This window comes from Phocoena sinus, chromosome 1, assembly GCF_008692025.1.
Source record: "Phocoena sinus isolate mPhoSin1 chromosome 1, mPhoSin1.pri, whole genome shotgun sequence".
Taxonomy (NCBI): domain Eukaryota; kingdom Metazoa; phylum Chordata; class Mammalia; order Artiodactyla; family Phocoenidae; genus Phocoena; species Phocoena sinus.
The window spans coordinates 62,197,450-62,210,978 of record NC_045763.1 but is presented as its reverse complement, the minus strand read 5'-3'; the positions used below and the strand labels follow the sequence as shown (position 1 = coordinate 62,210,978).

Below are 13,529 nucleotides of genomic sequence, written 5' to 3'. Positions count from 1 at the left end.
CCTGGGTGTGCCCTGAGACTGGAGAGCCTTCCTGCCTAGTGTGCCTGCTGTGTCAGAGAGCAGCCAGAAATAGGACTGGAAAGGTAACTTTGGGAAAGTTTAAAGAGGGTTTTGAATTCCATACAAAGGCATCTGGATTTTATTAAGGTGTTTTAAATAGCCAGAATATAATGGCAATGATTAGAGAATCATTGAGAATAACTGAGAATGAATCTGGAGCATAACAAGTGGAACAATTTAAGTAAATCAGAACTACAGAGCCAGGTAATCACTGGTCTTTATTGCATTTGAAAAGCTAAGAAAAAAATTGGAAGGTAAATGGAATATTCCAAAAAATGGAAAAAAATAATCTAACCCTATGAAATTCTTTATCCTTAATGCTGAGAGAACAATGTTACAGAATAACAGAAAAGAAGCTGGTTTGGGGTAACCTTCCTAACGCAAAAGATAAAAAGAATAAAATTTAGTAAACAAGAAAATTTGATCATTAAAGCTTCAAGTTTAAACACTTACATAAAAACTTAAATAATTTCACATCCACATAGCCACACATATATAATCTTACAAACTCCTTCAACTTGCAAAAATGTTTACCAGTTTGCAATTTCACCCATTTTTACCACACTAGCAATGTCACAGTGATGATACAGCTAATGGCAGTGACTATCAGTGACCTTAAGAACACAGCTGGGTTTATATTTTTATTTCTGTAAAACCTTCTTTCTTCAGCTAGATGATGCCTTAAAGGGCCAAACTAAAATCTATATAGTCAAGGCAATTTGTATTGTATGTTTGTGTATATATTTCACACAACAAAGGCAGCTTTTAAAACACATATACACACACATACACACAAAATATGTAATGACACTTATAAAGAACCCATTTGCAAACCAACCTGGAATGAAAAACTGGACTTTGCCTGAGTTCAAAGAACCATTTCGGGTTCTACAAAATTACCTCTGTTGCCAACATACTTCAAAACAGAGCTACTATAGATTCACGTACATCACTTCTGACTTGCAAAAAATAAAAATATCTAACACGTTTAGAAGATACTGATGAATAATACAGAGTGAAATTTTTTTTCAATGATTGTGAAGGACAGAAAAAAAGGCAGCAGAATTTCTTTCCATTTGGGTGATTGCTTACCTATTCTCTTTCACTCAAATTAGAGGTAATAGCCTTGGAGAGTTTCATCTGGTTATTTGCAGAAAAAAAGTATTTATCTACAAATAGGCAGATTTCTGAATATAGGTAATAACAGAGACAAACATATGTTTAAAATTTCTAATGTAGTTTATGCTGAGTAAATAGGATTATATACTGTGAACTTTGGCAAAATGGCTATTTAGCAAGTAGAAAAGGATTCAAGGATGGTGGTTTGCCAGAGAAATACCTTAGTAGTTACTAAGAACAAGCTGGCAGGGAAATTCCATGAGTCAGAAAGAGAAAGGAATGGTGTGATTTCTCTAGCCATTCTGCTCATTGTTTATAACACAAAATGGAGGTACTTTTTGTGAAAATTATTGTACATTGTTATGCTTGTGAAGGATCAGTTTGTAAAAAATGTCAGAACTTTCTGAAGATCGGCATTCAGTTTTTGACCAAATGAAAAAGTAAAAATCTAAAATGTTAGGATAAGTATCTAAATACAGATTTTCTATAAACTTAGGCCTCTAATTTTCGAAAAGTGCACAAATGTGCACTTGTTAGCCTGATTCCTTCTAAAGAAGATAAAAAAGAAGACTGACTGGCAGGAATTTGAAGCCAGCTACCCATGTCTTTCCCTAAATACGAGTGGAGCTAGCTGTTGTAGAGGCTCACAAATTAAGCCTTACTCTGAAGGACTGAGAGCTGCTTGAAAAGTGGACTATATTATGTTTATTTCTCTGTATTTCAGGAAACAATGTATGGCACAATAAAGGTGTGTTGAGTAAAAACAACTGAAAATCTATACATTGGTTGCCCTACCACATGACAGCTATGCTACTCAGGCATTCCTCAATTCCAAGCCCAGGGGAGGAAGAAGATCTTAGAGGGTCTATAGTATAGGAACATGCAGTAATGACACAAACAAAACCCTCGCCCCCGGAAATCACTGTTCCATAGGTGTGGGATGGTTCCTGAGAAGACATGGTTTGTGCTGTGTCTTTAATGCAGTACATCCCATCTTAGGGCGTGGACCATTTTATTGCACAAGAAACAGTGCAGAAAGGAACAATAAGATGATGTCACCTGTGCTAAGGTTTGCATGATTCATCCAGACACCATAATCAAACGTTGTACATGCAGTTGTAAAGCATATCCCATTCTGGTGCTCCTCTCTTCCCCTAATCTCCACCCAGTATTTAGGCAGAATTAAATGATGCAAAAAAATCTGGGTGTGATCTGAGCCTCTGATGTGTTATCCCTGACACCAGCTGATGGTGTTAAGGGGTGGTGGACATTGCTAAAGAGAGGATTAAACTATCTTTCAAGCAAACTCCTCCCACAGTATGTAATGAAACAGAGTTGCACTGTGTTTTGGGTTGAATCCATGGTGCATAATTTCTCAGTAGACTAATATACACTCTATTTTGAATCCACGTTAATCACTTTCTTTTATTTGAAATCTAATTTAGGTGTAAATAGTTCACTTCCCATTAAGGTATAAGCTTCCTTAGTAAAATGTAAGTTGAGGACAGGTTTTTCTTATGGAAGCAAAGTTAATGTGGCTAAATAACTCTACCTAAGATTGCAACAAGAATCTTAAAAATATGACTCAAAGCTAGTTTAGTTAAAGCTTCAGTAATTTAAGGAAATTGCCTAGGCAAGTAATTGGTATTATACCAAACTAAATATTTCACAGTTACATTTGCTTTTGCCTAAAAATAAAAACTGGAGCAATACAAGGGAAAACTGCCAAGACTGAAAATAATATGCAGCAGCTGTAAGTAATTGGAAGTGATAATCATAATTAGACAAGATGTAAGATATGTATTAAAGTGCAGATTGGATCTTCCTGTTGGCAACGGGGAGAAATCCCAAAGGCCTGGACCCCACACACTTCTGCTTCATGCCTGAGAGCCCCTCTGAAACCAAACTTGGCATTAGATCAGCCCTGAAACCACACCCAAGGTCATGCACCATACTGTTCCTCTTGGGAAGAGACAGAGGAAAAGAAGAAATGGAAGAGGTCATACTCCCTGCTTTCAAGGAGCCTGCAAACCAGAAGAAACTGGCCAGTTATCTAGCAGTAATTGGCATTAAATTAAAGTCCTCTGAAAGAAGCCAAGGTAATGAAGAGAATAAATATTTTTGTAAGATAAAATGGAGGACAGCTTTGTAAGACCAAAAATACATTGATTTATCCAAGTATAGATCAAGAATGACGTAAAATAGGCTTGTTACATGGAAAACATCTCAAGCTAAAGAGAAAGCTCTATGGGGACAGGAGGCATTTCTATTTGGCTCAGTGACTCAGAGAATGCCTCCCACATAGCACACACTAAATTTGCTAAATGAATGAGCAAATGAATAGCGTTTAGATAATACTTGAGGGAGAGTGTTTATCTTGTGTTAAATATTGTACTGGGTACTTTAAATGTATCAGCACATTTAATCTTCATGATCACTTTTGAGATACTACCAATCCTCATTTGCAGATGAGGATGCTGAACTAAGCACAGCTAAGAAATGTGCCTAGGTTAGTCTATTTAGAAAGAGGCGGAGCTGGACTTTGAACCAAATCTGGATCTACCGTCCATGTATTATGCACATCATATTTTACAACTAGAGTGCCTTTAGCTTTACTAGGAAAGTGGGAAGAATAACAACCAGCCTTTTCTGTTCTTTGTTTTAAATTCTGATCTGTAAACCACACCAAAGTAGCCTCCCTGACATACCCCATTTCATTCATTCTTTCTCTTTCTTTTTCTTAAATAAAATGGCAAACTTGAAAGCATCTAACACATTGCTCAAGGGCTGGGTATTCTCATTCTCTCTCTCTTAGTTTTAAATCTTCACCCTTTTGTTTTATTCCTCCTTTCCCTTCCCTTTTCTTTCTCCTTTCTTTCTCAATTTAAACATCTTCTCCTTTCTTCATTCTTCTCCTCGGAAACCAAAGACAATTAAATAGATAGTAAGAAAGAAACAGAAGTTTCCTCCTTCCACACTTTGCCTTAAGAGTAAGAAATCATAGGAACAACTATTGAAATAGGGTATTTTATCAAAGTGGTCATGGATTACACAAATCATATTTAGGAATATTTTCCCACATTCAATTCAAAATACATCTGTTAAACACATTTGATATAAGATACAAATGCACATATGACAAGGAGGAATGTTCCATAATTTCAACATGCTTATAATCCAGTGGAAGAGAAAGATATAGATATCTTTCTACATATATATTATACATATATATAATTTATTATAAGTAAAAAAGGATATATTTATGAAATTGGGTATAAGCAGGAGACTAACAATTCTTATTAGAGAGATTGGGGGGGCCTTATGGAGGAGGTGGTATTTTAGATCTTTAAGGAGGAATAGGACTTTGATAGGTGGAGAAGGAGAATAGGAAGTAACGCCTTTTAGGCTTAAGGATATAGTATGTGCAAATGACAGGGAATAATGAAAACACTCTATGTGTTTAGAAAATGGCTCATGTGACTGGAGCTAACAGTGTGTATGAGTCTGGATAAGTTGACCAAAACCAGATAATAGATGTCCCTGAATGCTGAGCTACACAACTTTGGCTTCCCTCCACAGGCAATGGAAACCCCTGAAGGTTGGGGCTAACGTAGGCTTCTACTCTTGCCTACACTAGTACAATCTACTTTCCACAGAGTAGTCAAGAGTATATTTTAAAATTTCAGCTAGCCTCCTCTGCATGAAAAAAAGTCTTGTGGCTTCTCATATCACTCAGAAGGAAACCAAACCCTCACTATAGCCCAACTACACCTGTGATCACATGCCCTTTCCCTTCTAATACTACTTAGAATGAGTAGCAGTATGATATTCACAGGCAACTAAAAACATGGCAGGGAACATACAACAGATCTAACCATCCCAGAGACATAGCTGGATGTCTCCAAATTCAGGACCATATATGGGGGCCCAGGTTACTCTACACTCCCTGTCTTTTGCTGCAAGAGGATGATGCTACAAAGTTTGATACATGCTCTTCCCCTATAATCTGCCTCATGATCTTTCTTCCTGGTCCTGCTGAAATGCTGAAGGAAGGTATTCTGAATCTGTACAGGTCTTAGAAGGTAAGAATGAGTCTAAAAGTAGAAAGAGAAGAAAGAATAAAATATGGTCATGAAAGTATTCTTCTGAAAAAAGAAGTCAATATATTGTGTCCCCTTATGTGTTTATGGTGATAATATTGGAAATGGATGTGAACTTTATCATCATTCAACAAATACTTAATTGAACACTTACTAAGTACTAGACTCCGTGTTCTGTACCAGTGATAAAATATACATATAATAAATCTTGTCTTGAAGACATTCTTGGTCTAATGCGGAAAGATAGATATGTAAATATGATATTAAATATAATGCCAAGTTAATTTCTCATATGGTTTTATAAAGACATTTCACTTTTTAAAGATGATATTTGAATTGATTCTTAAAGCTAATTTCTAATAGCTAACAGTTATTTTCTTTAATTTCTTAACATTTTCTATAATTTCTTAAATAGCTGATTGGGATTTAACATGCCAGCAAATCTAAGTGGCCCAAATCGCACTAAGACCCCTAACTTTAGTACCATTAGCCTTGTACTCTAAATCACTCAGTTTACAAGTCCCCCCAAAACACATAATAAATATCAGTCAATGAGATAAACATTACATAATAATAAGATACCTAAGTCAATGGGCTACTTTACTATGCTGTAGTTTTTTAAAGTGAGATATATATATATATATATATGTACTAATATGTGTATATCACTACATTTTGTAAAAAATAATTGTTACTGTGTCTGCTGTCTGGATTACTTACCTGCCATGAGTCTTTGGGGAGCCCTCTCGTGTTCATTCATTATCCTTATAGTAATTATATAAATCCTAATGTTCAATATTTGCCTTTTTATTTATATCTCCAACCAGAATGAAACTTTCCTGAGAGGAGATTGAGTTTTATTTATCTTTGCTTGTGTTCAATTCCCAGGACCAAAAAAAGATGCTCGATGTATACTTAAAGATGATACATGATATATGACTTGGCATTAGATATCTGACCTCACATTCCCTTAACTAACTTTGCTCTTTATTTTGGGGCCTACTAATTGTCAATAGCTACTTTACAGTACATTTTCGATAATATTCAATAATTGCAAGTAACAGTGCTGCAAAAGGCTCCTACTTTATTTTATGACTAATGGAAGTATTACATTCACAAACAACTAAAAAATACATCCATTTGAGACATCCATGGAAAACTTATATACTGTTAATTACAAAGTAATATTTAATTTTTAAATATGATATAGATTTGTCATGTCTAAAACAATAGGAGGCTGAGTAGAAGACAAAGGCACATTGGAGAAAAAGATGGCATTTAAGGTATATGAAAAAAAGGAATATATATGGAGATATATGAAATTGAGTAACAAAAGGATCATACCCACCTTATTATATATTGTATTTCCAGTACTTAGTACAGTCCCTGGTACCTAGTTTAATAAATATTTGCTGAATGAATGAAAGAAAGCGTATGGTAGATTCTCTAGCTTATAGACAATGGCTTGCTTCAGAAGAGATTCTGTTTTGTAGGAGAGACATACTCCTTTTAACTCTGACCTATTTATTTATTTAATTGAATTGTTCATTCAACAGATATTTCTTGAGTATCCACTCTGTACCAGAACTTGCCAGACATTGTGTCTGGAAACACTAAGATAAATAAAACATGACCTAGGAGATTTTACAGTCTGGTGAGAGAAATAGATATGTACACAAATATTTGCAATGCAGTATGATAGTTGTATAAAAAGGAATATATATTGTGACCTAATGACACAATAGGGTAATCTGCTCAGCTTGTTGGAGAAATAGAAGGAATTCAGGAAAGATTGCCCCAAAAATGCATTTTAAAGGATGAGTAAGGAGTTTTGAGAGTCTTTTATACTCTATCCTCTTAATGTACTATTTAAATTGTCATGATATAAAAATGTTATCTTTGCTTTGTGTGCTTGGCTTTTAAGATCTATTTCTTATTTATGAAATCATTTTATGTGCTTTGTTTATTATTAGTCCTGTATTATTATACCAGGTTTATTGCACTCAAGATTCTTAAAAATACAGCAAAAACAACTCTGAAATAGCTGTCACTGAGAAGGTAACAGACCAATTAAATATTTGTTTATATTAAAAAAATAAAACATCGTTCTAAGTCTTGAACAAGAGAAAATAATTTAAGGAGTTTTGTGGTTTTAAATTAGACTTCTTACATATCAAAACTTGAAAAGCTATCTGTTCAACAATAGACTTATTTTCTTCATCATCTTCTCCTTGTTTAAAACTCATTTGTGATGCAAATAAAAACATCAAATAGTTGATTTTGCTCCATGTTTACTAAAGAGTAGTAGTCTCAGCCCTTGAATCTCACTCACACAGAATCAACAATTGTACTGTCAAGAAAACTCCCCACTGGCAGAGGCCAATGCATCTTTCATCTCCTTTAATTTCTTAGAGTTATAAACAACACAATTTATTCTTCTTGTAACATGAAAATATAGTCATTGGTGAAAGTTCCATTAAAAACTAGCTGTTGGTAATTGAAACTTAGTGTGACTAAAACAGCATCTGGATTTATGAATTTGGGGGTGAAATAGTATTTTTTTAATTGCATTATTCATTTTCTACTAGGAAATAGCACATGAAATCCAGGTTTCATTAAGAAGAGGTAGTTAAAAGTATGTTGGTGGAGTTTTTTATTATTACTATTCTTATTCTTATGGTAAATGAGAATCAGTCTCAAGCAAAGCTGAGCATGCCTGTGACAGTTTCTGTAACACAATATAATTCACATTCAAAGAGGCAACTGTCCTCTGTGAAACAAAGTGGAATCCATTCAGTAGACTCTCATGGTATCCCAAGCTTGGTGAATCTCTAGGTGAAACCTCTCAGTGAAAATTCAACGTAACTGTTAGCCAAGTACACACAGGAGCTTCTCTATGTATAAAACTGTGATCTTTCCAATGTATGAATGTAATCATACAATTCAACAGCTCCAAATTCTTCAAAATCTCCTTCAGTCTAAAAAGCTAAACTTTTTTTCATTACAGGCAAGGTCATTCTATCTGTCTACAGTTCCATTTAAATTCTCTCCACTCCAGGCCTCAAACTTCACAGTCCAGCAAGACTAACCTACTTTTAGATCCTAGAGTACATGCCGTGTTCTCTCCTTTCCTCATGCCTTTGAATATATTGTTTTCCCTACCCAAATGATGGTCCCCTTTGGTAAAACTCTCTGTTAAATCATCCTTCCCTTGGCCAGGCAGTTTTCTGTGTCACTGCAGTTTGCACATGCAATTCTAATGTTCCTAGGATTGGAAAAGGTATTAGAAGAGAAAATCTCTTTGTTTTTCCAGCATTTTGTATAGTATTTGGCCAATAAAAAAGATCCAAAAATATATGCATGTATATATGTATGATATCACTTAAACGTGGAATCTAAAAAAAGTAGAACTTGTAAAAACAGAGAGTAGAATAGTGGTTACGAGAGGCTGGGAGCTGGGGAAACTGGGGAGATTGTTGTTTAAGTGTACAAACTAACAATCAGTAGATAAATAAGTTCTGGAAAGCTAATGCACAGAATAGTGTTTATAGACAACAATACCTTCAAAGTTGCTAAGAGGCTACATCTTAATTGTCCCCACCACAGAAAAGAAATGATAATTATGTGACATGATAGAGGTATTAGCTACCGTTATGATAGTAATCACATTGCAATATATAAATGTATCAAATCAACACTGTTGTACACCTTAGACTAAAACAATGTTATAAGTCAATTATATCTCAATAAAAATTTAAAATATATACTAAATGAATATTGTCCACTAATGCAAATATTTACAATGAATATAATAGGAATAATAATGTTAGCTGATATTTGTTGAATGCTTAGTGTGTGTCCAGCCCAGTGCAATGTGCTACATGTGCTTCATCTCCAATTCTCACTGCAGCCCTGCCAGGTGGATTATATTATTTCTATTTTGCCCTTGAGAAAAGTGAAGCTCAGAGAGGTTAGTCAAATAGGCCACACATTGTCATACAGCAGAACCAGATGTGAACCTAAGTCTGTCTGACTCCAATGCCACTGTTCTCCCCAGTACACCCGGCTGCCTTTTGATTATTGTTAAGATCTTGAAAGACACAAATTAGATTTTGATTTATTCTTTTCCATTTCTTTCCAGCTCCAAGTACAGCCCAGTATGGAATTACCGGGAGCGCTGACGTTCTTTTCTCCTGCTGGTACCTTGTGTTGACACTGTCCTCTTTCACCAGCATATTCTACCTGAAGAATGCCATTCTACAATAAATTTAAAGACCCATAAAAGGCTTTTAAGGATTCTCTGAAAGTGCTGATGGCTGGATCCAATCTGGTACAGTTTGTTAAAAGCAGCGTGGGATATAATCAGCAGTGCTTACATGGGGATGATCGCCTTCTGTAGAATTGCTCATTATGTAAATACTTTAATTCTACTCTTTTTTTGATTAGCTACATTACCTTGTGAAGCAGTACACATTGTCCTTTTTTTAAGATGTGAAAGCTCTGAAATTACTTTTAGAGGATATTAATTGTGATTTCATGTTTGTAATCTACAACTTTTCAAAAGCATTCAGTCATGGTCTGCTAGGTTGCAGGCTGTAGTTTACAAAAAACGAATATTGCAGTGAATATGTGATTCTTTAAGGCTGCAATACAAGCATTCATTTCCCTGTTTCAATAAGAGTCAATCCACATTTACAAAGATGCATTTTTTTCTTTTTTGATAAAAAAGCAAATAGTACTGCCTTCAGATCATTTCTTCAAAATATAACATATCTAGATTTTTCTGCTCGCATGATATTCAGGTTTCAGGAATGAGCCTTGTAATATAACTGGCTGTGCAGCTCTGCTTCTCTTTCCTGTAAGTTCAGCATGGGTGTGCCTTCATGAAATAATAATTTTCTCTTCATCTCCAACTAATAAAAGTGTTTTTGCCAAATTCTACAATTTGAAAGCAAAAGTAAACCACAATGATAAAGTTAAACTATATCCTGTCTCTAAAGAATAAAGGAGTTATCAAGCTGTAAAAATCTCTTCCCGCATTTTGAGAATTTTGCCCCACGATGACTCAGTTTTGTGATGAAAAACAATTTAACTAACATAGTACAGGTAAATCTACCATATGATTTCTTTAGTTGTAGCTAAATATTAGATCCACTCTGGGAAATAATTCCCTTTAAAATGATAGTACAGTCTATCCGAAGGATTGCCTAGCAATACAGCAACTTTTCCTTTCACTGTTCCAGGCCAAAATTTTTAAGATGGTTTGTCAGAAAGGACACAAAGTCCAATTACCTAATATTACATGAGTTGGTAAGCACTCAAAATTTTTGGTTCTGTGGCAGGTAAGTTGGTATGCTAGATATAGTGTTCCTGTGGATAGGTGTATTTTGCCTATTTTCCATCTGAAAACATCACTCAGTTGATAGTTTGGTATGCATATTGTATTTAGAAAGCTCCAAAATATATTATAACAAATATTCCATGCTGGTATGCAGCAGATCAACCTCTGAAATAACAAATTCTGCAGTTAAATCTTTCTCTATAGCCAGTCAGCTCAAACAAACAAGGCCAAAATGAAAAAAAAAAAAAAAATTACCATGCTTTATTTCTTCTTATATGATATATGTAAGATGTGTTCAAATGGAGACCAGCCACCGGTGATGAAGAATATCTTAAAATCTACTAATTATTAATTTATCATGGATATTAAATTATTTCTATCATAAAGAATGAAAACTACATTTTTGAAAGAAAATGCTGTTACTCTAAGAAGTATTATATTACAAGAATAGTTTGTTGGTGTTACTCTTTACTAAAGAAAGATCATAGCCTTGGAAGCCATTTTACAGGTTTAATAAAGTTACCAATTTCACTATACCTAGAGAGATTTCTGCAAATAGTTCCCTTTTGCAAGTCATAATAACTACAAAACACCTACTAATATAGTTAGAAACAAGATATTTCACAGAAATTGTATACATTTAAGATATCTAATATTTTGCCCTGAAAGAAATGTATGTAAGTAAAATGTAAGTAAAATTTAGTCCCAAAGTACACCATAAATCTGTTTTAATTAGAAATGTGAATCCTAAATGAGGAGGCATAAATGTACAATATTTCCATAAAATGGCAATAATACGGCATAATGCTATTAAATTTACCCACTGTAATAATTTATTACATTATTTTGACTGATATAGGGTTTTTCTTAAACACATATGGCATTTTAACTTTGATTATTATTGATTTGCTTTTTAAAAATATTCTTTGTGGAATTGGTGAGTAAACTACAAAACATTTTTTGTGTGTATTGCAGCTTTAAAGTGGCACACTCCATAATAATCTACTTACTAGAAATAGTGGTGCTACCACAAAAGTGTTAACCATCAGTACCATTGTTTGGGAGAAAGAAACAGATCAAGAATGCATATTATACAGTGATCGCTTTCCTAGAGTTAAAAATATCTCCTCTTTGTAAGGTTTGTAGGGTAAATGTGAGGTAAATTGAGGTATAAACTATGGATGAACCAAATAATTAGTTCAAAGTGTTGTCATGATTCCGAATTTGTGGAGTCTGGTGTTTTTCCCATAGGATGTGACAGAAGTACAGTCATAGCTCAGTAGCTATATGTATTTGCCTTTATGTTAGAAGAGAATTTCTTGAGTGACTTTTTAAATAGAGGAGGTATTCACTATGTTTTTCTGTATCAAGCAGCATTCCTAGTTGTTAGGCCCCTGGACAGAGTGAAATCATGAGTATTTATGAGTTCAATATTGTTCAAATAAGGCTACAGTATTTGCTTTTTTGTGTGAATGTATTGCATATAATGTTCAAGTAGATGATTTTACATTTATGGACATATGAAACGTCTGATTACTCCATTTTATCAGTCCTGATTGTACAAGATTGTTGCAATTTCAAAATAGCAGTTTTATGAAACTGATTTATCTTTTGATCTATAACAATTTTTCTAGCTATTCATTTCAGCATTATATTTCCATGGGTTTCATTTGTGGGACTCTTTTTGTTGCCCCTGAATTTTTTTCAAAGAAAGAAAAAAGAAAAATAAAGAGCCGTTGAGAAAGGAGAGTAGAAAGAAAAGAAAAAGACTGAAAAGGGAAAGAGCTAAAGGGAGAAGCAAAAAAAAAGAAAGAAAGAAGAAAGGAAGGGAGGGAGGGAGGAACCAGAATATTAGGGTAGCTGACTTAATACATTTACATTCTTTTAACTGCAACTGGTGTAATTATGTTTTACAACGATCCCATTTGAAACATAAGTCCTGTTACACCATTAAGTTCCTATTATGCAGCAATTATATAACAAAAAGTACTGCCCAAATTACAGTATTGTGTTATGGGGTGACACTAAAAGATTTGAGAGAGAGAATATCAAACTTAAAGCCACTTTTGGGGAGTTTAGACTTAACTGAAAGATTAATGCTTCATCATAACTTTTAAGCTATATCTAGAAAGTAGACTGGAGAACTGAGAAAATTACCAGATAATTCAGGACCATATATATATATATATATATATATATATATATATATATATATATATACCCCAGTGTGTGAACTCAGAAAACTGAGAAACTTATCAAAGCCAATTATCTACATTGATCAAATTTACTGAATAATTGTTAATTTATCCATTGTGCTTAGCTTTGTGACACAGCCAAAAGTTATCTATTTAATCTTTTCAATAAAAATTGTTTTTTGAAACTCAGAAATGATTTAAAAAGAGGTCAGGTTTTTAACTATTTATTGAAGTATGTGGATGTACAGTATTTCAATAGATATGAATATGAATAAATGGTATGCCTTAAGATCCTTTGAATATGTATTTACTTTAAAGACTGGAACAAGCTCTTCCTGTCTTTTAGTAAAACATCCGTATTTCATAATCTGATGTAAAAATATGTTGTACTGTTTCCAATAGGTGAATATAAAGTCAGTTTATCAATTAAAATATGTATTTGACTCATTTGAAAACTCTATTAGTTTAAGGGAAAAAGGAAGAAATAGTAAACATATTTCTGCTAGTCCCTTCTTCATTTTCTGCTGCATCCACTGTACCACATTCACATCTTTCAGATACTCCAATGCAATACGAGGTGAAAATGTTAGATGCTACAGTTTTAAAAGGATCCATTTTGTAGCCTTTCTCTCTATTGCTGATTCCCAAAGTTCAGTCTAACAAGCTGAACTACATCTAGCCTAAAGAAGAAATTTTCTGGAAAGATTTTATTAT

The 13,529-nt window shown here is 33.9% G+C and overlaps 1 protein-coding gene across 1 annotated transcript in view; it reads left to right on the top strand.

The window, feature by feature from the left end:
- NEGR1 (neuronal growth regulator 1) overlaps window positions 1–10,014 on the top strand; it is a 949,639-nt gene extending 939,625 nt beyond the window's left edge. The window contains exon 7 of the mRNA XM_032640366.1: window positions 9,421–10,014. Within this exon, the coding sequence (XP_032496257.1) occupies window positions 9,421–9,545 (125 nt within the window). The 3' untranslated portion in view covers window positions 9,546–10,014. The remainder of the gene's footprint in view (window positions 1–9,420) is intronic.
- The last annotated feature ends 3,515 nt before the right edge of the window (window positions 10,015–13,529 follow it).